Source organism: Mauremys reevesii, linkage group 22 (genome assembly GCF_016161935.1).
Source record: "Mauremys reevesii isolate NIE-2019 linkage group 22, ASM1616193v1, whole genome shotgun sequence".
Classification (NCBI taxonomy): Eukaryota; Metazoa; Chordata; order Testudines; family Geoemydidae; genus Mauremys; species Mauremys reevesii.
This window is the reverse complement of record NC_052644.1, coordinates 3343413-3368596: the sequence shown is the minus strand read 5'-3', so window position 1 is coordinate 3368596 and position 25184 is coordinate 3343413. Positions and strand designations below refer to the sequence as shown.

At 62.8% G+C, this 25184-nt stretch overlaps 3 protein-coding genes across 5 annotated transcripts; 1 reads left to right on the top strand and 2 right to left on the bottom strand.

The window, feature by feature from the left end:
* Positions 1-34: 34 nt before the first annotated feature.
* LOC120388627 (acid phosphatase type 7-like) lies at positions 35-11874 on the bottom strand. Of its 3 annotated transcripts, none has more exons than XM_039510574.1 (14): positions 11690-11874; positions 9789-10054; positions 8814-9014; positions 7882-8064; positions 7078-7103; positions 6397-6494; positions 6099-6161; positions 5568-5682; positions 5361-5474; positions 5064-5121; positions 4114-4181; positions 3927-3998; positions 3097-3234; positions 35-1078 (listed from the first exon to the last, which is right to left on the bottom strand). In XM_039510574.1, the coding sequence occupies exons 2-14, from the start codon at positions 9892-9894 to the stop codon at positions 1013-1015; spliced, it is 1308 nt and encodes a 435-aa protein (XP_039366508.1). In that variant the 5' UTR covers positions 9895-10054; positions 11690-11874; the 3' UTR covers positions 35-1012. The 3 variants fall into 3 exon arrangements, with proteins under 3 accessions (XP_039366508.1, XP_039366509.1, XP_039366510.1); XM_039510575.1 differs by lacking the exon at positions 11690-11874 and adding an exon at positions 10842-10993; XM_039510576.1 differs by lacking the exon at positions 11690-11874 and adding an exon at positions 10481-10523.
* Positions 11875-12115: 241 nt separating this feature from the next.
* LOC120388635 (F-box only protein 17-like) lies at positions 12116-13619 on the top strand. Its single transcript, XM_039510590.1, has 2 exons — positions 12116-12678; positions 13357-13619. The coding sequence occupies exons 1-2, from the start codon at positions 12375-12377 to the stop codon at positions 13470-13472; spliced, it is 420 nt and encodes a 139-aa protein (XP_039366524.1). The 5' UTR covers positions 12116-12374; the 3' UTR covers positions 13473-13619.
* Positions 13620-13658: 39 nt separating this feature from the next.
* Positions 13659-24244, bottom strand: LOC120388628 (acid phosphatase type 7-like). Its single transcript, XM_039510577.1, has 13 exons — positions 24015-24244; positions 23188-23388; positions 22253-22435; positions 21374-21399; positions 20692-20789; positions 20394-20456; positions 19500-19614; positions 19292-19405; positions 18998-19055; positions 18025-18092; positions 17838-17909; positions 17008-17145; positions 13659-14995 (listed from the first exon to the last, which is right to left on the bottom strand). Exons 1-13 carry the CDS (start codon positions 24118-24120, stop codon positions 14930-14932), a joined length of 1308 nt encoding a protein of 435 aa, XP_039366511.1. The 5' UTR covers positions 24121-24244; the 3' UTR covers positions 13659-14929.
* Positions 24245-25184: the final 940 nt, after the last annotated feature.

The window sequence follows — 25184 nt, the reverse complement described above, 5'->3', positions numbered from 1 at the left end:
GTTGTGTGTCCACACTGTGCTCCTTGTGATGCTGGAGCACATCCACATTAGCAGGTCATGCAAGGGCAAAGACAGCAGTGCATTGTGGGAGCTATCCCACGGTGCAACTGGCCGCAGGGTGCTTGGGAAGGGTTTGCAATGCCTCATGGGCAGGCACCATGTCACATGATGCAGGTTTCCCAATCCCATTGTTCCAGGGCATCCTACTGCATTGCCGGCTGCTTTTCAGCTGAACTGGGCTGGGTGGGTGTGTATGGAGGGGGAGAGGCAGTGTGTTTTGGGGGCCAGAGAGGGGCCCGGCAGGCTGTCTTGTAAGTTCAGACAGTGGCAGGAAGCAACCAGTCCTGAGGCAGGGGAAGGGGGAAACCCTGGGATGTCACTTCAGGGATTATGGGACAGCTCCGGAAGCCAATTACAGCACAATAGCAATCAGGTGTGTACACTGGCAATAGAGCGCTGGAGCCTGTGCGCAAACTGTTTTACGACTCTTGTTGAGGTGGGTTTTTTGCAGAGCTGCAACTGCGGAGTTTCTGCGCACAAAGTGGCTTGGCAGTGTGGACACGTCTGCAGTTTGAGTGCAGAAAGCTGCTTCACTGCGCAGAAACTTGACAGTGTAGTGATTAGGGCAGGGAAGACTGGAAAGCAAGACCCCTACATCTATGATTTTGGTCACGGTTCTTCCTTTCTCTGTGCCTCAGTTTCCCCAGCCAAAAACTGGGAATACACAGACACAACCCCGCCCGTATAAAGTGCTCTGAGACCTAATACGCTCAGCTGCAGCAAAGCGCTTTTTCACCATCATAAAGACCCAGCAGCAGGTTTTCCCCAGCTGCAGGGGCAGGCGTGTCCTTCCAGTGCCATACATCAGGGACTGCAAGAATGGCCTTTGGATTTGATCGGTTCATTTGTAGCCCCACAGCGAGCTCTGCCTCCAGCCAGATAACGAGGATTTCAGCATGTCCTGGGGACGCAGTCCCTCTGCTCAACTCAGGGCTGGGTGCCTGCTGCCAGGCTAATGCCAAGCTTTGGGGCCATGCAACTCCTTGACGAGCCAGATCCCATCCACGACTTTCCCGTCCTGAAAGACAAAACCAGGACTCGGGTTCAGGGGACGTTCCCCCACTGCTCAGAACTCAGACGAGCTTCATGGTGAGCCTCAGAACCCAGGGCGGGTCTATGGCAACGTGTCGGGAATGGGGATGGGAGGGATGGATTGGGACCACAAAGGGGCAACGTTCACACTGGTGGCAGCGGTGGGATTGCAGTATCTCGCCAGGGGCATGAAGATGTGCCTCATCCCCCCAGATCTCTAGAGCTGTTTCCCCTCCCACATTCTGGATTCCACCAAACCCTTCCCCCGCACCCCCTCTTGCTCTGAAGCACCAATTAAGGATTCAAATGAAGTCAATGATCACGTTTCTAACGAAGGAAACATCCACTTTTAGCAAACCGCAGCTACCCGGATTTGGATTTACTCCTAATGCTGGGAGGGGAGTGGGGTCTAGCAATTAGAGCAGGGAAGGCTGGAAATCAAGACCCTGAGGGTCTGAACTCAAGGTGAGGCTGCTCTAGAGAGAGGTGGGGAGAACTCTGGGAGGTTCCAATCCGGATTCCATGGCTCAGGCCCGTTTCCAGTGTGAACCCACGAAAGGAGAAGGACCAAAACAGCAGGGATCTGCCCAGCTTCCCGCCACACAGAAGCCAGATTCCCAACAGCCTTCGGCAGTGCCGGCACCTACTCCCAGCTCCCATCCCCGCTCTACTCACTAGACCCCACTCCCCTCCCTGATTTCCCCCTGTATCCGCTTGGAGCTGGACAAGCTCAATTGCTTCCCGTGCTTTTCTCCAGAGCCGCCCAGCTCCAGACTTTTCCCACCCTGGGCTGGAGGAGAGTGCAGGGCTGCTTTACCCCCAGGGTTTCCCTTCTCTGTTACTGCCTCGTGGTGACACCCCATGGGTGCCAGCTAAGATTCAGGGAGAGGTTGCTATGGCAGGAGCTGTCCAGGTGGTGACGCTGGAAAGGGTGTATGCAGACAGCTGGGTGCAACTGGGAGAAATCGGGGTGGAGGGGGTGTCACGGAGTGTGGGGGAGTCTGGCCCTGCACCCCTCTTCCTGGGACTCACAGTGACTCTCAGCCAGTGAGTAAAACAGAAGGTTTATTGGACAACAGGAGCACAGGATACAGCAGAGCTCGTGTTCAGAGCCAGGACCCCTCAATCTGGCCTTTCTGGGGGTTCAGGGTGTCTGGATTCCAGCACAGGTTCCCCTGCAAAACCCCCCACCCAGCTCCCAAACCGAAAACTGACCCCACCCTCCCCACTCAACTCCTTTCCTTTGTCTAGCTTCCCGGGCAGGGGTGTCAGCTCCCCTCCCCCCTGCCTAGCTCATGTTACAGCTGAATACCTGCCTCTCACCTATCTCCGACAGTCCCTACTTCATCACAGGGGGACAGTGGGTAGAGCTGGCGGATGGGAGGCTTGGGAGTCAGGACTCCTGGGTCCTCTCCCCAGTTGTGGGAGGGAAGTGATGTCTAATGGTTAGAGCAGAGGGATGCTGGGTTACCCTTGGTTCTGGAAGGGGAGTGGTGTCTAGTGGTTAGAGTGGGGGGACCTACGAGTCAGGATGCCTGGCTCTGGAAGGGGAGTGGGCTCCAGTGGTTAGAGCAGGGGGGGCTGGGAGTCAGGATGCCTGGGTTCTATCCCTGGCTCTGGAAAGGGAGTGGGGTCTGGTGGTTAGAGCAAGAAGGGCTGGGAGTCAGAACACCTGGGTTCTATCAGGGACTCTGGGAGGGGAGTGGGGTCTAGTGGTTAGAGTGGGGGGGTGGACTGGGAGTCAGGACACCTGGGTTCTATCCAGGACTCTGGGAGAGGAGTGGGGTCTAGTGGTTAGAGCGGGGGGGCTGGGAGTCAGGACGCCTGGGTTCTGTCCAGGGCTCTGGGAGGGGAGTGGGGTCTCGTGGTTAATGTTCAGTGCCCAGATACCCCTGAAATGGGTCCACTGCAGAGTCCAACGCACACCGAGCCTGCCCAGGCCGGGATCGGACCAGGCAGGGCGGGGTGGGCATTGGGGGGGTCCATCCGCCAGCCGTGCCATACCTGGTCATCGGACACTTGCTCCAGCCAGATGTGGCTGCGGTTGAGGATTTGCAGGCGTGTGTAGCCGTAGTCCTCGATGCGCACGGCGCTCCACTCCCGAGGGTTGAGGACGAATGGGGTCAGCCTCTCCCTACAGCCCTGTGGGGGGGAGGGGGGCAGAGCCCATTGCATGACCATGTGGAGGGGAGGGGGGGCTACATCTTAGCTTCCTTCCCAGCTAAACTCCTCCTCCCGCTGCCTCAGCCTCACCTCCACTGCGTATCAATCCCTCCACCCCATACCCCTTTCATGGCAGCGCGGCCTAGCAGATAGAGCACTGGATGAATTGGGAGAATTGCTGCCTTACCCATGCCTCAGTTTCCCTCTTCTCAGCCTGCTCCCAGCTTCACATCTCCTCCCCCAATCCCTCCATCTTCTCACGGAGCCTCTTACACTCACCGCCCCCCTCCCACCTCCTCCATCCATCCCCTGGGCAGCTGGGGCCCAATCCTGCCCCACCCCCATGCAGCAGGACTGTCCTAGGACAGGATCAGGCCCAGCTCCGCTCCTCGTACTCTTGCCCTTAAACTAACGCCCCCAACAGGCCTCTAAATTAAGCCCCAATCCTGGAAGCGCCCGCCCTGAGTTTCAGTCGGATCTGAGGGCACTCAGCACCACTCGGGAGGTGTCTGGCGCTTAACAGGATCAGGCCCTTAAACCGCAGGCAGAGACACCCGGCCCGGTAGGCGTCACCATTGACTCGCAAGGCGAGCGGAGGCGGGCCCCTGGCGGCTGGCATGGGCGGGTGGCGCTGGGCGCGCTGCCAGGCTCGGGCCCCAGCTGTCACTTACGGCCGATCCGGTGATGATATGGACGGGCGCCCGGGGGTTGGTGTAGGGCGATTCGGCGCTGCCGTTGTAGACCTGCAGCGGGGGGAGGCAGACGGGGTCGTTTCAGACTCAGATCTCAGACTCAATCCCCCAGCCTGGCCGGAGAGCGACCCCGGAGAGACCCCCAAACCTCCCGCTCCGGAGTCACCTTGTAGTTGTAGACAGGCCACAGCCTCTCGTAGGAGTGTTCGTGGGCCCACAGCTCTAGGTCGACACCTGGTGAAGAGAGGACCGCACCGGCTCAGGACTCTGGCCACTGGATCTTAGACCTGTGGCCGGACTGGGGGCCGAGGCGCGCTCTGCCCTGGGGCCCTGTCCCCGGGCGAGCCGGCCCTTTAAGAGATTGGGTGTGGCCCGAGTGAATCGCGGGGGAGCCCGGGCAGGAGACGGGCAAAGAAACACTCATTGCCCCAACATGCTGCCATCAGGATCTGTGTCTCTACAAGGACACGTGGCAGGGATCATATACCAACCGGGGACCCGCCGGGCCTTCATATGCGTCCGTACTGTGCGTACGGGCAGCGCAGAAAGAATGAGCGAGGGGGGCCGGGAACAGGCGCGAAAAGGAGTTTCCCAAGTCGGTACCTAAACCCAGCCGGCCCTAGAGAAAGTAACCAGCCCGGCGGGGGACGCAGCCTGCGCCCCCAGGAATCCTTCGCGGCGCTGGAAGCGGAGACACGGGGAGATCGAAGCAGAAAAGCCCTTTGGGGCGTCCGTCACCCGGGGCCAGAGCTGAGAAAGGTGCCGGGGGGCCGAAGTCCCTGGGCCGTGGGCTCTGTCGCTGACGTCCGGGGAGAGGGACTGAGCCCAGCAGGGGAGACTCGGGGCCGTTGGGGTCTCCCTGCATCAGTCCCCAGGCTGGCTCATCCCCACGGCTGCTGGGGGCAGGGCTCTGGGCCAGGGCTGCCTGACACAGAGGCACCCCGGGGGGGACAGAAGCCTGTCCTGGTTGGCGTGAGCCCCCCCAAAGCACCTCGGTGCCACCCCCCCTTCCTCCTGTCACCCCGGGGCTCCAGCTGACAGCCCCAGCACATGTCCTGCGGGGGGGAGCGTCCCATGTTCCCGGCTGGAGGGATGGAAGGGAGGGGCAGCGGGTACCGTATTTATAGAACAGATCCTCCAGGCCGTACTGATGTTGGGGGAGCCCTCGGCGAGTCTGAGGGGAAAGACAGCGGGGGGGGGGATCAGCAGCTGGAAGGGGCCCTGGCGGGTTCCCCCACTCTCTGCCTAAGGCCCTCCAGCGAGGTCCCCCACCCACTACGTGGAGCGGCCTCCCTGGATCAGTCTGCCGGTCCCCACTGGGCTCCCCGCATGCCTCCCCCTCCCCGCTGGGTGCAAGAGCATCCTCCTCTCTCTCCTCTGCAGCGCTCCCCCCGCACACACACACACACTCACGATGCTCTCGTGCTCCGTGCAGTCGTCGAGGTCGATGTTGGAGCAGTACATGGGCCGGTGCCCCATGGTGATGATCCACGGGTGCCGCCGGCGCCGATCCGGCCGCGTGGCCTCCTGCCGCCAAGGGGGAGAGAGAGAGTCTGTGAGCGAGACAGTCTGGGCGGGTGGGCGGCCAGGCGGGCGAGGGGTGTGGGGGGGTGTATCTACCTGTAGGTCTCTCTCTAGCCATCGGTACTGCTCCTGGACGAGGTGGCGGCCATAGTTCAGGTAGAAATACACCTCGGTGGAGAAGGAGATGATGTGGGCAGGGCCGATGTCCCAGCTGGGGGGCAGAGAAGCAGAATCATACGGTGACAAGGGAGGGAGGGCAAAGGACGAGCCCTGTGCTATGCTGGGGGAAACTGAGGCACGCGATGGGGGACGTAGCATGCCCCTCAACACATACAGTGAGTCAATAGCAGCAACAGAACCCAGGAGGCCTGGCTCCCAATCCTCCCTGCTCCCGTCTGAGGGCTGGGGATAGAACCCAGGAGTCCTGGTTCCCAGCCCCCCTGCTCTAACCACTAGACCCCACTCCCCTCCCAGAGCTGGGATAGAGCCCAGGTGCCCTCCAACCACCCCCCGCCCCCTCTAACCAAGTATGGCCAGGCCCAGAGAGTCTTATCCCCCTGCTCCTCTGCCAGGGTTGGGCCCCTGGGGCTGGAACGCTGCCCCCTGGGGGTGAGGCGGGGTGCTCACCTGTACCACAGGCCCTGCGTGTCACCAGGCATGCTGAATCGGGCACGGTAGTTGGAGAAGTTGCTGGGGGAGGGAAGAACAATTAGGGGCTGCGGGGGGGATTTAACCCTCCCAATTCCCAACCCGGCATCTCAAGCATCCCTAATGCACTCCTCACCCTGGCCTCTAGGCTGCCGCTCCTAGTCCCTCCCCTGGGAGCAGATGGAGACACCTCCAGCTCCGCCACCTCTTCCCCCGCTCCAGCTGTCACGCCCATAGGCACCCCGTGCGAGATCCGCCCTTCCCCCCCCGCACTCACTATTTCTCCTCGTGGTTCCCCGGGCACGTCATATACGGCACCGACGCAGCGACGGGCTCGATCTTGCGCATGAAGGCGTCTCCAACCATGGCGTTACACTACACCCCAGAGACAGTCGCATCAGCCAAGGCGCCCGGGAACGCTGGGGGCTGTGCGTACCCCGGAGGGCTGTCGGGCCACGTGCATGGAAGTGGGTGGGCAGATCCGTGCACCAGGGCACGGATTGGGGGTGGGGTGGACAGGGGCCAACCCGCCTGCCACTGTTGCTTCAATTCCCATTGCAGGCTACACACCTTCCTGGCACATCCCAAAGCAGCTCCAATCTCCCATGGGCCTGGGCTCATAATACCAGCCTCCGTGTGCGGGAATCAAACCCCCACCCGCCGCGTGCCAGCCTCTGCCAGCTGGGTTAGCTCCAGGGCTGGAGCAGGTTTGTGAACCTCCCTGAGTGCACGAGGCCGGCAGGGTACAGATACCCGCACAGGCCGGGTGGGGACGCACACAGGTGGACGTTCACGCCTGGGCCCCTTCTCCCGGGGGATCCCTCCCGGCGTCAGCCCTAGATCGCCACCGCGGAGACGCCAGCGAGTGGGGCCAGCCCCCCGAACATGGAGGGGAGCAGGATGGGCGCAGCCGGAGGAGAAGGGAAGGGGCAGGAGGCAGCATAGATACAGAATTTACCTCGTCCATGTCATAGGCAAAATCCCCTGGGAAAGACAAGAGGATCACAATGAATCGGCTGCTCTGCCCTGGGGGCAGGGGGCGGCCTGGGGGGGGGATTTTACCCAGATTGGGGGTTACCCCCCAGTTTTAAGCCCACGGTGCTGCCTTGATGCCCTCTGAATCCTGCCCTAATCTCTGGAGGGGAGCGGGGCGCTCTCTAGGGCGGAGAGCTGAGTCCAGTCCTTGGCTGAGATCCCCAGCGAGGGGGCAGTTAGAGCCCCAGGCATCCTAGGAGCTGGACGCAGACCCAGCGAGTTCGTTCCAGGGGGCACCAACGGGGTCGTGAGGTGGGGATGACTGTCCGTCATGCCTGACATGGACGGGGTGGGAGCTGGCGCCCCCTAGAGGGAAAAGGCCCCATGTCCCATTCCCCCACCCCCGAGCCAGCCAGTCCCTGCCCTGGGGCCGGATCACCAGCGCCCCCTAGAGGGAAAAGGCCCCATGTCCCATTCCCCAACCCCTTAGCCAGCCAGTACCTGCCCTGGGGCCGGATCACCAGCGCCCCCTAGAGGGGAAAGGCCCCATGTCCCATTCCCCCCTGAGCCAGCCAGTCCCTGCCCTGGGGCCGGATCACCAGCGCCCCCTAGAGGGGAAAGGCCCCGTGTCCCATTTCCCCTCTGAGCCAGCCAGTCCCTGCCCTGGGGCCAGATCACCAGCGCCCCCTAGAGGGGAAAGGCCCCGTGTCCCATTCCCCACCCCCTGAGCCCGTCCCTTCTCCAGCCCCGATCCCAGGACCCAGGGGTTGCGCGGTGTGACACCGACCTACGTGCAGGATCGCGTCGTACATGTGCTGCTGCATGTCGCGCCGGAGCCTGGGCAGGGACTGGGGGTTGACGTTCCCCATGTCGCCGAAGACAGCGAGACGCGGGCTCCAGTTGGTGCCATTCTGCAGAGCCCGGAAGCTGTAGGGCCGGCTCCAGCCCCGCGGGCTCCCGCAGCGATAAGCTACAGGGGAAAAGCAGGGAGAGACTCAGACGCCAGCGGGGTGAGCAGACAGCAAGTGTGAAAAATCACGACGGGGGGGGAGGCGTAATAGGAGCCTATATAAGAAAAAGACCCAAAAATCGGGACTGTCCCTATAAAATCGGGACATCGGGTCACCATAGACGCCTGCCGTGTGTGTGTGTGTGTGTGTGTGTGTGCACATGCACGCGCCCCTGCTGGAGGGGATGAGCCCTGCTCTGTGTGTTCACACGTGATTGCACGGAGAGCTGAGTTTGCACGGCCAGGGGCTGTGTGAGCATACCGGGGTGCACATGGATCTGACTGGCTGGAGGCTGGAAGGGGCGTGTGTGTGTGTGGGTGTGAGAGAGAGAGAGATTGGGGAGTGCGCATGGCTGGGTGCTCGGGGTGGGGGGTGTATTTGGGCCCAACGCAGATTTGGACCTGGTGCTGGTGGATATTGCTGGGTGACACTGGGCGCGTGTGTGTGCCCCACCTCTCAGTGCGTGTGCACGTGGCCGTGCGTGGCCGTGCGTTGGGGCCTGGGTGAGTGTGACAAGGCATCAGGGAGCGTGGCAGGGTGTCTGGGCACCCCACCCCCATCAGTGCGTGTCCCCAGGTCTCCCCTTCCCATGTGCGGCCCGTTCGCTAGCCCTGCCCCCCTGTCTGGTGGCTCGGTACCAACAACCTCTGCAGTGCGCCAGGCCCCCCGCCCAGTGCCAGGAGAGGTGCCGGGCCGGGCCCCCGCTCACCATAGCGCTGCCCAGGGGCCAGGCCCTGCAGGGTGACCCGGTGGATGAACATGCTGCGGCGCAACCACCCGCCGTCCACGAACCGGCTGGCGTGGCCCTGGGCGGAGGAGGTGAAGACCTTGCTCGGCTCCGGGCCGAACTCCACGATGGAGCCGGCCGGGTCAAAGGTCGTCCAGGTGACGGTCATGGCGGTGGGGTCGCCTGCCAGAGTTAGAACAGCCCAGTGAGCGCTCAGAGCCCGAGTTCTCCCTGGGACACCGGCCCGCTGCCCCCACCAGCTCTGTCTAGGTGCTACGAGCGCCAATTCCACACAGAGCCAGTTTCATCCACTCCTACCCCGCCCCAGCACCATCCTCTGCCTCCGACCCGCCGCATGGGCCTATGGCCAGGCCTGGAACCAACCCATGGTCTCCAAGGAGCTGGATCTGCCTGGGAAACTGATGCAACCTTCCCCCATCTCACCAACCTGGAACTGAGGCAGGGAAGTGTTTGCAGGGGGCTGGGAAACTGAGGCACAGAGAGGGGTAGGGACTCACTTGAAGCCAGACAAAGTGGTCACTCCCTGAGCTGGGATAGAACCCAGGAGTCCTGGCTCTCAGCCCCTCTGCTCTAACCACTAGATCCCACTCCCCTCCCAGAGCTGGGATAGAACCCAGGAGTCCTGGCTTCCAGCCCCCCTGCTCTAACCACTAGACCCCCAGTCCTCTCCCAGAGCTGGGATAAAATCCAGGAGTCCTGGCTCCCAGCCCCTCTGCTCTAACCACTAGACCCCCACGCCCCTCCCAAAGCTGGGATAGAACCCAGGAGTCCTGGCTCCCAGCCCCCCTGCTCTAACCACTAGACCCCCACACCCCTCCCAAAGCGGAGGACACCAGACCCAATGATATAAACATTAATAACCCCGTGGAGCTGGGCTCTCAGCCTCTCCCCACCCCCAGGTCCCCCAGCCAGGAGACGGGGCCCCGACCAGCTCACCTGGGTAGGAGAGATGCACTTGCTCGGGCTGGGTGCGGCTCTTGCCCTGGCACAGCAGCCAGGGGAGCACCAGGCAGAGCAGGCAGAGCCAGCCGTGCGGCCCCATCCTCGTCCTGCTCTTCCCGGCTGTGCGGGAGAGGGACGGGGAAACGAAAGCCGTGGGGCGCTGGCCTGTGAGCGGGTCAGATCCTCCCGTGGTCCTGAGTCAGCACCGCGCGGCTCTGATTTCCACAGCCTGATACGTCAGCGGTGAGGCCAGGCAGCTCCTGGGGGGCAAATTCCCAGAGTTATGGGGGACCCTGATGGGGGGCTGGATCGTGGGGGGCCCGGCTGGAGGGCTGGGAACAGGAGTAAGGGGGAGCTTGGTCTGGGGGTCTCCTAGTGGGGAGGCTAAGAGGAGGTCCCAGGGGAGCCAGGTCTGGGGCTCCATGATGGGGTGTAGGAGGAACAAACACGTCCCTTATGGTGGATCCCTGTAGAGACAGCCAACATACCCCAACCCAGAGGCAGCTGCATCTCAGCACCGGGCGAGGGATGCCTGGAAAAACAGCCCCCGCGCCCTCATAAAAGGCGGGCTGAGGGGATACAGTCTCTTGGAGAGGGGTGGGGGTCCCTGTGCCCAGGGCCATGGGACAGCAACCAAAATTCCCCCTCCCACCTCAAGCCCCAGGCCAACACCAGCTGCCCCTTACCTGCCAGTTGCTCCTAGTTCTGCCCCGGGACGGGCAGCCCAGAATCCTGCTCCTGGGCGAACCCAAGAGCAGAGGCAGAAAAACAGCCACACCCTGTTACCCAAGCTGCCACCCACGCCAGCCGCCCCGCCCCCCAACTCTGCCCGGAACCCCAGTTAGTTAGGGGCTCGGGCGGTGCCAGATGGGCAACCTTGCAAACCGACGACCTGTGCAACCACGGAGCGAGCAGTGCCAGGGAGATACCACCCATACTGCCCACTGCCCTGGCACTAAAGCCCCAGCTCCCTTAGCCAGGGGGTGATGGGAGAACCTAGCGAGGCCCAAGAAATCAGTCATTGGAGGCACCGAGGGATGGACCCACCTCAGGGATTCCACGCAGGAGGGGACGGGGCGCAGGCAGGCGGAGACGCCGGCGTGACCTGACCGGCTGGGTTATCCAGAGGCCGGTGTTGCAACATTAGAGCAGGTCACGAGATGGGGGGGAAATGGGGAAGGAAAATCTAGTGCTTCTCAGGTCAGGGCGCTGTGTTAGAGCATGGGGGGGTATTGAGGCAGGACTCCTGGGTTCTCTCCCCAGCTCTGGAAGGGGAGTGGGATCTAGTGGTTAGAGTGGGAGGAGTGGGCTGGGAATCAGGACTCCTGGGTTCCATCTCTAGCTTTGGGAGCTTTCTATCCCCCTGTGGCATTCCCACGCAGGGCAGCAGCTGGACCGCAGATGCCTTGGGGCAGGGCCCAGCTCCAGGCCTGTGCTCTGCAATTTGCTGGGCACCAGTTTCGGTGCTGACATGATCAATCCTTCCCTGGCTGCTCTCAGCCACCCACCCCGCCCCGAGGGAGGTGGTTCAGTGTTATTGACCCCGTTTGTGCAGGTGGGGAAACTGAGGCACAGCACATAGGAAGGGACTTGCCCAAAGTCACGTGGGGAGTCTGTGAGACAGCAGGAAATAGAACCCAGCCCTGGGAGGTCAATAACACTGACCTACTTTAATCACTAGAATCCCCCTCCCCGCACTTCCCCGAGCTGGGGAGAGAACCCAGGAGTCCTGGCTCCCAGACCCCCCCTGCTCTAACCACTAGACCCCACTCCCCTCCCCGAGCTGGGGAAAGAACTCAGGAGTCCTGGCTCCCAGTTCCACTCCCCCCCCCCAACCACTCGCTCACACACCCCTGCCCGGCCAGGGGTCTCCCTAGCCCCGCACTCGCGATTACCCGCAGCCTCCCGCGCGGCCAGGGCTCCCCCGCTGCGCTCCCAGGGCTGAGCCCGGCCAGCTCGATGCACGCACCGGGCTCCCTCCGCGGCCCAACCCGCCGGTGCTGCGGGGCAGGGGCGGAAGGACGTCAGGCCGCAGGAAGCACCGAGCGGCGGGCTGGTGGCAGCCGGGGCTGGGGCTGGGGCGGAGCGGTGGGGGCCCAGGCTGCCAGCTGGCAAAGGCCCCACACCGGAAAGGAAACTGGGCTAGGGAGGGGGGTGAAAAACAAGGCGGGGGGGGACCTCAAGACTCCTGGGTTCTCGCCCCATCTCCAGGAGAGCAGGGGGGGTCTAGTGGTTAGAGCCAGGTGCCGAGTGGGGGCGGGGGGGAGACCAGGTGCAAGAACAGTGAGCGGGGCAGGGGGGGCACTGAGGAGTGTGTACGGGGGGCGACGCCGATTTACACCAGCCGGCGACCAGAGCCGGTGTCAGACCCTGCAGCGGGGCTGGGCGGGGAACCCGGAGCTGGGGGCGTCTCCCGCAGCCTGTTTCAGGCGCCCCCTGGCTTGCAGGGGCGGAATCCGGTGCTCGCTTTGCGCCCGTGTGAACGAGGCCGGGGCGGGTCCAAGGCGGGGCCGGGATCACATGAGCGGATGCGGCGAGGAGCGGTAGCTGGGCCTGAGCGAGCCGGGCCGCCCCGCGGACATGGGGCAGGGGGGGAGCCGGGCTCCCCCGGCCCCGCTGGACCTGAACCCGCTCCCGGACGAGCTGCTGGCGCTGATCCTGAGCTGGGTCCCGGGCCGCGCCCTGCTGACCCGCTGCCGGCCGGTGTGTCGCCGCTGGCGGGACCTCATCGACGGGCCCACGGTCTGGCGGCTGCAGGGCGAGAGGCGGCCGGGCTTGGGGGCCACCCTGGCGGCCGCCCGCCTCTGCCCCCCGCCGCGGTGGAGCCGGATCTGCCTCCTGGAGCCCTTCGGGCGCAACCTGCTCCGGAACCCCTGCGGGCAGGGTGGGTGCCGGCCCCGGGGGCGAGGGGCGTCGGAGACGGATGGGGAGACTGGGGAGGGGGCGGTGGGAGTCCAGGGCGGGGGGGTCACCATATGATCGGCCCCAGTGGGTCAGACCCATGGTCCATCTCTGCCAGTGGCCTGTCTTCCGACAGCGGCTAGTGCTGGGGGGTGAGGGGACGAGGTGGGAGAGCAGGAGGTGAATGGGGAGCGCTGAGGAGTGTGTATGTGGGGAGGGGCACCAGGGAGAGTGTGGGTTGGGGGGGCCAAGGAGGAGGGAGCACCAGAGTGGGGGAAGGGGTGATGAGAGGGCACTGGGGCAAAAGGAGGTCTGGCAGGGGTGTCAGGAAAGGGGGGAGTCTCCCTCCTCCCCAGCAACCCCCCTCGAGAGGGGGTGGGATAGCTCAGTGGTTTGAGCACTGGCCTGCTAAACCCAGGGTTGTGAGTTCAGTCCTTGAGGGGGCCACTTAGGGATCTGGGGCAAAATCTAGTGAAGGCAGGGGCTGGACTCAATGACCTGTCAAGGTCCCTTCCAGTTCTAGGAGATTGGTATATCTCCAGTTATTAACCCACTTCTCCCCCTCTCCAGGAATGGGTGCTCACCCGGGCAGCGTCCCACACCCCATAAACCAGCTCCCACCACACCTCATCCCCCTTCTTGATGCATCCTCTTCCCGCAGATCAGTTCTCTCACTGGCAGGTGCAGCCTGGGGGCAATGGCTGGCAGGTGGAAGAGAACCGCTGCCTGGTCGAGGGCGCCCCGGCCCAGACCTGCTTCGTCTCATCCTTTGCGTGAGTCTGTCCCCTGGGCCTTCCCATTTGCCCACCACCTTCCCCATGCAGCAGAAAGCTACCCGTTCTCCAAAGGCCAGACTGGTCCTGGTCTGGCATGTGCCCTGTACCTTGTACCGTATTATACCAAATATATGTAAACACCAGTAAAGCTGGAGTGGCTCTGGACTTAGGCCAGGGATACGCTACAGATTTCTGCCAGGGCAGATCAGTCGGTCAGGCGTTGGGAAGAGAGCTGTGCTAGCCAGTGTGAATTCAGTTATACAGTACGGTGCATTGTTACTCGAGGAGGGTGGTTTTATTTGCCAACAGGGTATCCTGGGATTCTTATACCGCCAAAGGGCTCCTACAGAGGACATGGTCTAAAGGTGTGTCTACACTGGCAAGTTTCTGCGCCACAAGTTATTCCACAGTTATTAAAGCGCTGGAAATAAACCACTGTTGGGTGTTCACACTGTGTTCCTTGTGATGCTGGAGCACATCCACATTAGCAGGTCATGCAAGGGCAAAGACAGCAGTGCATTGTGGGAGCTATCCCACAGTGCAACTGGCCGCAGGGTGCTTGGGAAGGGTTTGCAATGCCTCATGGGCAGGCACAATGTCACATGATGCAGGTTTCCCAATCCCATTGTTCCAGGGCATCCTACTGCATTGCCAGCTGCTTTTCAGCTGAACTGGGCTGGGTGGGTGTGTATGGAGGGGGAGAGGCAGTGTGTTCTGGGGGCCAGAGAGGGGTCCAGCAGGCTGTCTTGTAAGTTCAGACAGTGGCAGGAAGCAACCAGTCCTGAGGCAGGGGAAGGGGGAAACCCTGGGATGTCACTTGAGGGATTATGGGACAGCTCCGGAAGCCAATTACAGCACAATAGCAATCAAGTGTGTACACTGGCAATAGAGCGCTGGAGCCTGTGCGCAAACTGCTTTACGACTCTTGTTGAGGTGGGTTTTTTGCAGAGCTGCAACTGCAGAGTTTCTGCGCACAAAGTGGCTTGGCAGTGTGGACACGTCTGCAGTTTGAGTGCAGAAAGCTGCTTCACTGCGCAGAAACTTAACAGTGTAGACAGTGTAGTGATTAGGGCAGGGAAGACTGGAAAGCAAGACCCCTACATCTATGATTTTGGTCACAGTTCTTCCTTTCTCTGTGCCTCAGTTTCCCCAGCCAAAAACTGGGAATACACAGACACAACCCCGCCCGTATAAAGTGCTCTGAGACCTAATACGCTCAGCTGCAGCAAAGCGCTTTTTCACCATCATAAAGACCCAGCAGCAGGTTTTCCCCAGCTGCAGGGGCAGGCGTGTCCTTCCAGTGCCATACATCAGGGACTGCAAGAATGGCCTTTGGATTTGATTGGTTCATTTGTAGCCCCGCAGGGAGCTCTGCCTCCAGCCAGATAACGAGGATTTCAGGGTGTCCTGGGGACGCAGTCCCTCTGCTCAACTCAGGGCTGGGTGCCTGCTGCCAGGCTAATGCCAAGCTTTGGGGCCGTGCAACTCCTTGATGAGCCAGATCCCATCCACGACTTTCCCGTCCTGAAAGACAAAACCAGGACTCGGGTTCAGGGGACGTTCCCCCACTGCTCAGAACCCAGACGAGCTTCATGGTGAGCCTCAGAACCCAGGGCGGGTCTATGGCAACGTGTCGGGAATGGGGACGGGAGGGATGGATTGGGACCACAAAGGGACAACGTTCACACTGGTGGCAGCGGTGGGATTGCAGTATCTCGCCAGGGGCATGAAGATGTGCCTCATCCCCCCAGATCTCTAGAGCTGTTTCCCCTCCCACATTCTGGATTCCACCAAACCCTTCCCCCGCACCCCACCTTGATCTGAAGCACCAATTAAGGATTCAAATGAAGTCGATGATCACGTTTCTAACGAAGGAAACATCCACATTTAGCAAACCGCAGCTACCTGGATTTGGATTTACTCCTAATGCTGGGAGGGGATTGGGGTCTAGCAATTAGAGCAGGGAAGGCTGGAAATCAAGACCCTGAGGGTCTGAACTCAAGGTGAGGCTGCTCTAGAGAGAGGTGGGGAGAACTCTGGGAGGTTCCAATCCGGATTCCATGGCTCAGGCCCGTTTCCAGTGTGAACCCACCGAAGGAGAAGGACCAAAACAGCAGGGATCTGCCCGGCTTCCCGCCACACAGAAGCCAGATTCCCAACAGCCTTCGGCAGTGCCGGCACCTACTCCCAGCTCCCATCCCCGCTCTACTCACTACACCCCACTCCCCTCCCTGCTTTCCCCCTGTATCCGCTTGGAGCTGGACAAGCTCAATTGCTTCCCGTGCTGTTCTCCAGAGCCGCCCAGCTCCAGACTTTTCCCACCCTGGGCTGGAGGAGAGTGCAGGGCTGCTTTACCCCCAGGGTTTCCCTTCTCTGTTACTGCCTCGTGGTGACACCCCATGGGTGCCAGCTAAGATTCAGGGAGAGGTTGCTATGGCAGGAGCTGTCCAGGTGGTGACGCTGGAAAGGGTGTATGCAGACAGCTGGGTGCAACTGGGAGAAATCGGGGTGGAGGGGGTGTCACGGAGTGTGGGGGAGTCTGGCCCTGCACCCCTCTTCCTGGGACTCACAGTGACTCTCAGCCAGTGAGTAAAACAGAAGGTTTATTGGACAACAGGAGCACAGGATACAGCAGAGCTCGTGTTCAGAGCCAGGACCCCTCAATCTGGCCTTTCTGGGGGTTCAGGGTGTCTGGATTCCAGCACAGGTTCCCCTGCAAAACCCCCCACCCAGCTCCCAAACCGAAAACTGACCCCACCCTCCCCACTCAACTCCTTTCCTTTGTCTAGCTTCCCGGGCAGGGGTGTCAGCTCCCCTCCCCCCTGCCTAGCTCATGTTATAGCTGAATACCTGCCTCTCACCTATCTCCGACAGTCCCTACTTCATCACAGGGGGACAGTGGGTAGAGCTGGCGGATGGGAGGCTTGGGAGTCAGGACTCCTGGGTCCTCTCCCCAGTTGTGGGAGGGAAGTGATGTCTAATGGTTAGAGCAGAGGGATGCTGGGTTACCCTTGGTTCTGGAAGGGGAGTGGTGTCTAGTGGTTAGAGTGGGGGGGCCTACGAGTCAGGATGCCTGGCTCTGGAAGGGGAGTGGGCTCCAGTGGTTAGAGCAGGGGGGGCTGGGAGTCAGGATGCCTGGGTTCTATCCCTGGCTCTGGAAAGGGAGTGGGGTCTGGTGGTTAGAGCAAGAAGGGCTGGGAGACAGAACAGCTGGGTTCTATCAGGGGGGGGGAGGGGAGGGGGTGTGTGTGTAGTGGGGGGTGGACTGGGAGTCAGGACACCTGGGGTCTTTCCAGGACTCTGGGAGAGGAGTGGGGTCTAGTGGTTAGAGCGGGGGGGGCTGGGAGTCAGGACGCCTGGGTTCTGTCCAGGGCTCTGGGAGGGGAGTGGGGTCTCGTGGTTAATGTTCAGTGCCCAGATACCCCTGAAATGGGTCCACTGCAGAGTCCAACGCACACCGAGCCTGTCCAGGCCGGGATCGGACCAGGCAGGGCGGGGTGGGCATTGGGGGGGTCCATCCGCCAGCCGTGCCATACCTGGTCATCGGACACTTGCTCCAGCCAGATGTGGCTGCGGTTGAGGATTTGCAGGCGTGTGTAGCCGTAGTCCTCGATGCGCACGGCGCTCCACTCCCGAGGGTTGAGGACGAATGGGGTCAGCCTCTCCCTACAGCCCTGTGGGGGGGAGGGGGGCAGAGCCCATTGCATGACCATGTGGGGGGAGGGGGGCGCTACATCTTAGCTTCCTTCCCAGCTAAACTCCTCCTCCCGCTGCCTCAGCCCCACCTCCACTGCGTATCAATCCCTCCACCCCATACCCCTTTCAAGGCAGCGTGGCCTAGCAGATAGAGCATTGGATGAATTGGGAGAATTGCTGCCTTACCCATGCCTCAGTTTCCCTCTTCTCAGCCTGCTCCCAGCTTCACATCTCCTCCCCCAATCCCTCCATCTTCTCATGGAGCCTCTTACACTCACCGCCCCCCTCCCACCTCCTCCATCCATCCCCTGGGCAGCCGGGGCCCAATCCTGCCCCACCCCCACGCAGCAGGACTGTCCTAGGACAGGATCAGGCCCAGCTCCGCTCCTCGTACTCTTGCCCTTAAACAAACGCCCCCAACAGGCCTCTAAATTAAGCCCCAATCCTGGAAGCGCCCGCCCTGAGTTTCAGTGGGATCTGAGGGCACTCAGCACCACTCAGGAGGTGTCTGGCGCTTAACAGGATCAGGCCCTTAAACCGCAGGCAGAGACACCCAGCCCGGTAGGCGTCACCATTGACTCGCAAGGCGAGCAGAGGCGGGCCCCTGGCGGCTGGCGTGGGCGGGTGGTGCTGGGCGTGCTGCCAGGCTCGGGCCCCAGCTGTCACTTACAGCCGATCCGGTGATGATATGGACGGGCGCCCGGGGGTTGGTGTAGGGCGATTCGGCGCTGCCGTTGTAGACCTGCAGTGGAGGGAGGCAGACGGGGTCGTTTCAAACTCAGATCTCAGACTCAATCCCCCAACCAGACCGGAGAGCGACCCCGGAGAGACCCCCAAACCTCCCGCTCCGGAGTCACCTTGTAGTTGTAGACAGGCCACAGCCTCTCGTAGGAGTGTTCGTGGGCCCACAGCTCTAGGTCGACACCTGGTGAAGAGAGGACCGCACCGGCTCAGGACTCTGGCCACTGGATCTTAGACCCGTGGCCGGACTGGGGGCCGAGGCGCGCTCTGCCCTGGGGCCCTGTCCCCGGGCGAGCCGGCCCTTTAAGAGATTGGGTGTGGCCCGAGTGAATGGCGGGGGAGCCCGGGCAGGAGACGGGCAAAGAAACACTCATTGCCCCAACATGCTGCCATCAGGATCTGTGTCTCTACAAGGACACGTGGCAGGGATCATATACCAACCGGGGACCCGCCGGGCCTTCATATGTGTCCGTACTGTGCGTACGGGCAGCGCAGAAACAATGAGCGAGGGGGGCCGGGAACAGGCGCGAAAAGGAGTTACCCAAGTTGGTACCTAAACCCAGCCGGCCCTAGAGAAAGTAACCAGCCCGGCGGGGGACGCAGCCTGCGCCCCCAGGAATCCTTCGCAGCGCTGGAAGCAGAGACACTGGGCGATCGAAGCAGAAAAGCCCTTTGGGGCGTCCGTCACCCGGGGCCAGAGCTGAGAAAGGTGTCGGGGGGCCGAAGTCCCTGGGCCGTGGGCTCTGTCGCTGACATCCGGGGAGAGGGACTGGGCCCAGCAGGGGAGACTCGGGGCCATTGGGGTCTCCCTGCATCAGTACCCAGGCTGGCTCATCCCCACGGCTGCTGGGGGCAGGGCTCTGGGCCAGGGCTGCCTGACACAGAGGCACCCCAGGGGGGACAGAAGCCCGTCCTGGTTGGCGTGAGCCCCCCCAAAGCACCTCGGTGCCACCCCCCCTTCCTCCTGTCACCCCGGGGCTCCAGCTGACAGCCCCAGCACACGTCCTGCAGGGGGGAGCGTCCCATGTTCCCCACTGGGGGGCGCCGCCAGAGGAGGCTGGAGGGATGGAAGAGAGGGGCAGCGGGTACCGTATTTATAGAACAGATCCTCCAGGCCGTACTGATGTTGGGGGAGCCCTCGGCGAGTCTGAGGGGAAAGAGGGGGGGGGGGATCAGCAGCTGGAAGGGGCCCTGGCGGGTTGCCCCCCACTCTCTGCCTAAGGCCCTCCAGCGAGGTGTCCCCCCCACCACATGGAGCGGCCTCCCTGGATCAGTCTGCCGGTCCCCACTGGGCTCCCCGCATGCCTCCCCCTCCCCACTGGGTGCAAGAGCGTCCTCTCTCCTCTGCAGTGCCCCCCACCCCGCACACACACACACACTCACGATGCTCTCGTGCTCCGTGCAGTCGTCGAGGTCGATGTTGGAGCAGTACATGGGCCGGTGCCCCATGGTGATGATCCACGGGTGCCGCCGGCGCCGATCCGGCCGCGTGGCCTCCTGCCGCCAAGGAGGAGAGAGAGAGTCTGTGAGCGAGACACTCTGGGCGGGTGGGCGGCCAGGCGGGCTAGGGGTTGTGGGGGGGTGTATCTACCTGTAGGTCTCTCTCTAGCCATTGGTACTGCTCCCGGACGAGGTGGCGGCCATAGTTCAGGTAGAAATACACCTCGGTGGAGAAGGAGATGATGTGGGCAGGGCCGATGTCCCAGCTGGGGGGCAGAGAAGCAGAATCGTACGGTGACAAGGGAGGGAGGGCAAAGGACGAGCCCTGTGCTATGCTGGGGGAAACTGAGGCACGCGGCGGGGGACGTAGCATGCCCCTCAACACATACAGTGAGTCAATAGCAGCAACAGAACCCAGGAGGCCTGGCTCCCAATCCTCCCTGCTCCCATCTCAGGGCTGGGGATAGAACCCAAGAGTCCTGGCTCCCCCACCCCCGCCCACACATACACGCACACTTTAACCATTAGAATCCACTGTCCTCCCAGGCCTGAGGATAAAACTCAGGAGTCCAGCCTCCCTGCTCTAACCACTAGACCCCACTCCTCCCAGGCCAGGCGTCTGGGCTCCCAGCCCCCAGCCCCAGCCACCAGACCCCCCTCTCTCCCAGAGCTGGGATAGGACCCCCAGGCTCCCTCCCAGCCAGCCCCCCCCCTAACCACTAGACCCCACTCCCCTCCCAGAGCTGGGAAAGAACTCAGGAGTCCTGGTTCCCAGCCCCCCCCCTAACCACTAGACCTCACTCCCCTCCCAGGGCTGGGGATAGAACCCAGGCGTCCTGGCTCCCAGCCCCCCCTTCCCAGCTCTAAGCACTAGACCCCACTCCCCTCCCAGAGCTGGGATAGAACCCAGGCGCCCTCCAACCACCCCCCGCCCCCTCTAACCAAGTATGGCCAGGCCCAGAGAGTCTTATCCCCCTGCTCCTCTGCCAGGGTTGGGCCCCTGGGGCTGGAACGCTGCCCCCTGGGGGCGAGGCGGGGTGCTCACCTGTACCACAGGCCCTGCGTGTCACCAGGCATGTTGAATCGGGCACGGTAGTTGGAGAAGTTGCTGGGGGAGGGAAGAACAATTAGGGGCTGCGGGGGGGATTTAACCCTCCCAATTCCCAACCTGGCATCTCAAGCATCCCTAATGCACCCCTCACCCTGGCCTCTAGGCTGCCGCTCCTAGTCTCTCCCCTGGGAGCAGATGGAGACACCTCCAGCTCCGCCACCTCTTCCCCCGCTCCAGCTGTCACGCCCATAGGCGCCCCGTGCGAGATCCGCCCTTCCCCCCCCCCACTCACTATTTCTCCTCGTGGTTCCCCGGGCACGTCATATACGGCACCGACGCAGCGACGGGCTCGATCTTGCGCATGAAGGCGTCTCCAACCATGGCGTTACACTACACCCCAGAGACAGTCGCATCAGCCGAGGCGCCCGGGAACGCTGCGCCCTCGGAGCACATTTACCCGCCTGGGGGCTGTGCGTACCCCGGGGGGCTGTCGGGCCACGTGCATGGAAGTGGGTGGGCAGATCCGTGCGCCAGGAGGCCAACCCGCCTGCCACTGTTGCTTCAATTCCCATTGCAGGCTACACACCTTCCTGGCACATCCCAAAGCAGCTCCAATCTCCCATGGGCCTGGGCTCATAATACCGGCCTCCGTGTGCGGGAATCAAACCCCCACCCGCCGCGTGCCAGCCTCTGCCAGCTGGGTTAGCTCCAGGGCTGGAGTCGGTTTGTGAACCTCCCTGAGTGCACGAGGCCGGCAGGGTACAGATACCCGCACAGGCCGGGTGGGGACGCACACAGGTGGACGTTCACGCCTGGGCCCCTTCTCCCGGGGGATCCCTCCCGGCGTCGGCCCTAGATTGCCACCGCGGAGACGCCAGCGAGTGGGGCCAGCCCCCCGAACATGGAGGGGAGCAGGATGGGCGCAGCCGGAGGAGAAGGGAAGGCGCAGGAGGCAGCGTAGGTACAGAATTTACCTCGTCCATGTCATAGGCAAAATCCCCTGGGAAAGACAAGAGGATCACAATGAATCGGCTGCTCTGCCCTGGGGGCAGGGGGCGGCCTGGGGGGGGGATTTTACCCAGATTGGGGGTTACCCCCCAGTTTTAAGCCCACGGTGCTGCCTTGATGCCCTCTGAATCCTGCCCTAATCTCTGGAGGGGAGAGGGGCGATCTCTAGGGCGGAGAGCTGAGTCCAGTCCTTGGCTGAGATCCCCAGCGAGGGGGCAGTTAGAGCCCCAGGCATCCTAGGAGCTGGACGCAGACCCAGCGAATTCGTTCCAGGGGGCACCAACGGGGTCGTGAGGTGGGGATGACTGTCCATTATTCCTGACATGGATGGGGTGGGGGCTGGCGCCCCCTGGAGGGAAAAGGCCCCATGTCCCATTCCCCCACCCCCGAGCCAGCCAGTCCCTGCCCTGGGGCTGGATCACCAGCGCCCCATAGAGGGAAAAGGCCCTGTGTCCCATTCCCCCCTGAGCCAGCCAGTCCCTGCCCTGGGGCCGGATCACCAGCACCCCCTAGAGGGGAAAGGCCCCGTGTCCCATTCCTCACCTCGAACCAGCCAGTCCCTGCCCTGGGGCCGGATCACCAGCGCCCCATAGAGGGAAAAGGCCCCGTGTCCCATTCCCCCCTGAGCCAGCCAGTCCCTGCCCTGGGGCCGGATCACCAGCGCCCCCTAGAGGGGAAAGGCCCCGTGTCCCATTCCCCCCGGAGCCAGCCAGTCCCTGCCCTGGGGCCGGATCACCAGCGCCCCCTAGAGGGGAAAGGCCCCGTGTCCCATTCCCCACCCCCTGAGCCCGTCCCTTCTCCAGCCCCGATCCCAGGACCCGGGGGTTGCGCGGCGTGACACCGACCTACGTGCAGGATCGCGTCGTACATGTGCTGCTGCGTGTCGCGCCGGAGCCTGGGCAGGGACTGGGGGTTGACGTTCCCCATGTCGCCGAAGACAGCAAGACGCGGGCTCCAGTTGGTGCCATTCTGCAGAGCCCGGAAGCTGTAGGGCCGGCTCCAGCCCCGCGGGCTTCCGCAGCGATAAGCTACAGGGGAAAAGCAGGGAGAGACTCAGACACCAGCGGGTTAGCAGACCGCAAGTGTCAAAAACCACGACGGGGGGGGAGGCGTAATAGGAGCCTATATAAGAAAAAGACCCAAAAATCGGGACTGTCCCTATAAAATCGGGACATCGGGTCACCATAGACGCCTGCCGTGTGTGTGTGTGTGTGTGTGTGTGTGTGTGTGCACATGCACGCGCCCCTGCTGGAGGGGATGAGCCCTGCTCTGTGTGTTCACACGTGATTGCACGGAGAGCTGAGTTTGCACGGCCAGGGGCTGTGTGAGCATACCGGGGTGCACGTGGACCTGACTGGCTGGAGGCTGGAAGGGGCGTGTGTGTGGGTGGGTGTGAGAGAGAGAGAGATTGGGGAGTGCGCATGGCTGGGTGCTCGGGTGGGGGTGTATTTGGGCCCAACGCAGATTTGGACCTGGTGCTGGTGGATATTGCTGGGTGACACTGGGCGTGTGTGTGTGCCCCACTCCTCCGTGCGTGTGCACGTGGCCGTGCGTGGCCGGGCGTTGGGGCCTGTGTGAGTGTGACAAGGCGTCAGGAAGCGTGGCAGGGTGTCTGGGCGCCCCACCCCCATCAGTGCGTGTCCCCAGGTCTCCCCTTCCCATGTGCGGCCCGTTCGCTAGCCCTGTCCCCCTGTCTGGTGGCTCGGTACCAACAACATCTGCAGTGCGCCAGGCCCCCCGCCCAGTGCCAGGAGAGGAGCCGCGGTCGGGCCCCGCTCACCATAGTGCTGCCCAGGGGCCAGGCCCTGCAGGGTGACCCGGTGGATGAACATGCTGCGGCGCAACCACCCGCCGTCCACGAACCGGCTGGCGTGGCCCTGGGCGGAGGAGGTGAAGACCCTGCTCGGCTCCGGGCCGAACTCCACGATGGAGCCGGCCGGGTCAAAGGTCGTCCAGGTGACGGTCATGGCGGTGGGGTCGCCTGCCAGAGTTAGAACAGCCCAGTGAGCGCTCAGAGCCCGAGTTCTCCCTGGGACACCGGCCCGCTGCCCCCACCAGCTCTGTCTAGGTGCTACGAGCGCCAATTCCACACAGAGCCAGTTCCATCCACTCCTACCCCGCCCCAGCACCATCCTCTGCCTCCGACCCGCCGCATGGGCCTATGGCCAGGCCTGGAACCAACCCATGGTCTCCAAGGAGCTGGATCTGCCTGGGAAACTGATGCAACCTTCCCCCATCTCACCAACCTGGAACTGAGGCAGGGAAGTGTTTGCAGGAGGCTGGGAAACTGAGGCACAGAGAGGGGTAGGGACTCACTTGAAGCCAGACAAAGTGGTCACTCCCTGAGCTGGGATAGAACCCAGGAGTCCTGGCTCTCAGCCCCTCTGCTCTAACCACTAGATCCCACTCCCCTCCCAGAGCTGGGATAGAACCCAGGAGTCCTGGCTTCCAGCCCCCCTGCTCTAACCACTAGACCCCCACGCCCCTCCCAAAGCGGGGGACACCAGACCCAATGATATAAATATTAATAACCCCGTGGACCTGGGCTCTCAGCCTCTCCCCACCCCCAGGTCCCCCAGCCAGGAGACGGGGCCCCGACCAGCTCACCTGGGTAGGAGAGATGCACTTGCTCGGGCTGGGTGCGGCTCTTGCCCTGGCACAGCAGCCAGGGGAGCACCAGGCAGAGCAGGCAGAGCCAGCCGTGCGGCCCCATCCTCGTCCTGCTCTTCCCGGCTGTGCGGGAGAGGGACGGGGAAACGAAAGCCGTGGGGCGCTGGCCTGTGAGCGGGTCAGATCCTCCCGTGGTCCTGAGTCAGCACCACCCAGCTCTGATTTCCACGGCCTGATACGTCAGCGGTGAGGCCAGGCAGCTCCTGGGGGGCAAATTCCCAGAGTTATGGGGGACCCTGATGGGGGGCTGGATCGTGGGGGGCCCGGCTGGAGGGCTGGGAACAGGGGTAAGGGGGAGCTTGGTCTGGGGGTCTCCTAGTGGGGAGGCTAAGAGGAGGTCCCAGGGGAGCCAGGTCTGGGGCTCCGTGATGGGGTGTAGGAGGAACAAACGTCCCTTATGGTGGATCCCTGTAGAGACAGCCAACACACCCCACCCCAGAGGCAGCTGCATCTCAGCACCGGGCGAGGGATGCCTGGAAAACCAGCCCCCGCGCCCTCATAAAAGTGGGTCTGAGGGGATACAGTCTCTTGGAGAGGGGTGGGGGTCCCTGTGCCCAGGGCCATGGGACAGCAACCAAAATTCCCCCTCCCACCTCAAGCCCCAGGCCAACACCGGCTGCCCCTTACCTGCCAGTTGCTCCTAGCTCTGCCCCAGAGGACTAAGCAGGTGCTCCTCCGCACCACACTGACCCACCAGGACGGGCAGCCCAGAGTCCTGCTCCTGGGCGAACCCGAGATCAGAGGCAGAAAAACAGGCACGCCCTGTTACCCAAGCCGCCACCCACGCCAGCCGCCCCGCCCCCCAACTCTGCCCGGAACCCCAATTAGTTAGGGGCTCGGGCGGTTCCAGATGGGCAACCTTGCAAACCGACGACCTGTGCAACCACGGAGCGAGTAGTGCCAGGGAGATACCACCCATACTGCCCACTGCCCTGGCATTAAAGCCCCAGCTCCCTTAGCCAGGGGGTGATGGGAGAACCTAGTGAGGCCCAAGAAATCAGTCATTGGAGGCACCGAGGGATGGACCCACCTCAGGGATTCCACGCAGGAGGGGACGGGGCGCAGGCAGGCGGAGACGCCGGCTTGAGCTGACCGGCTGGGTTATCC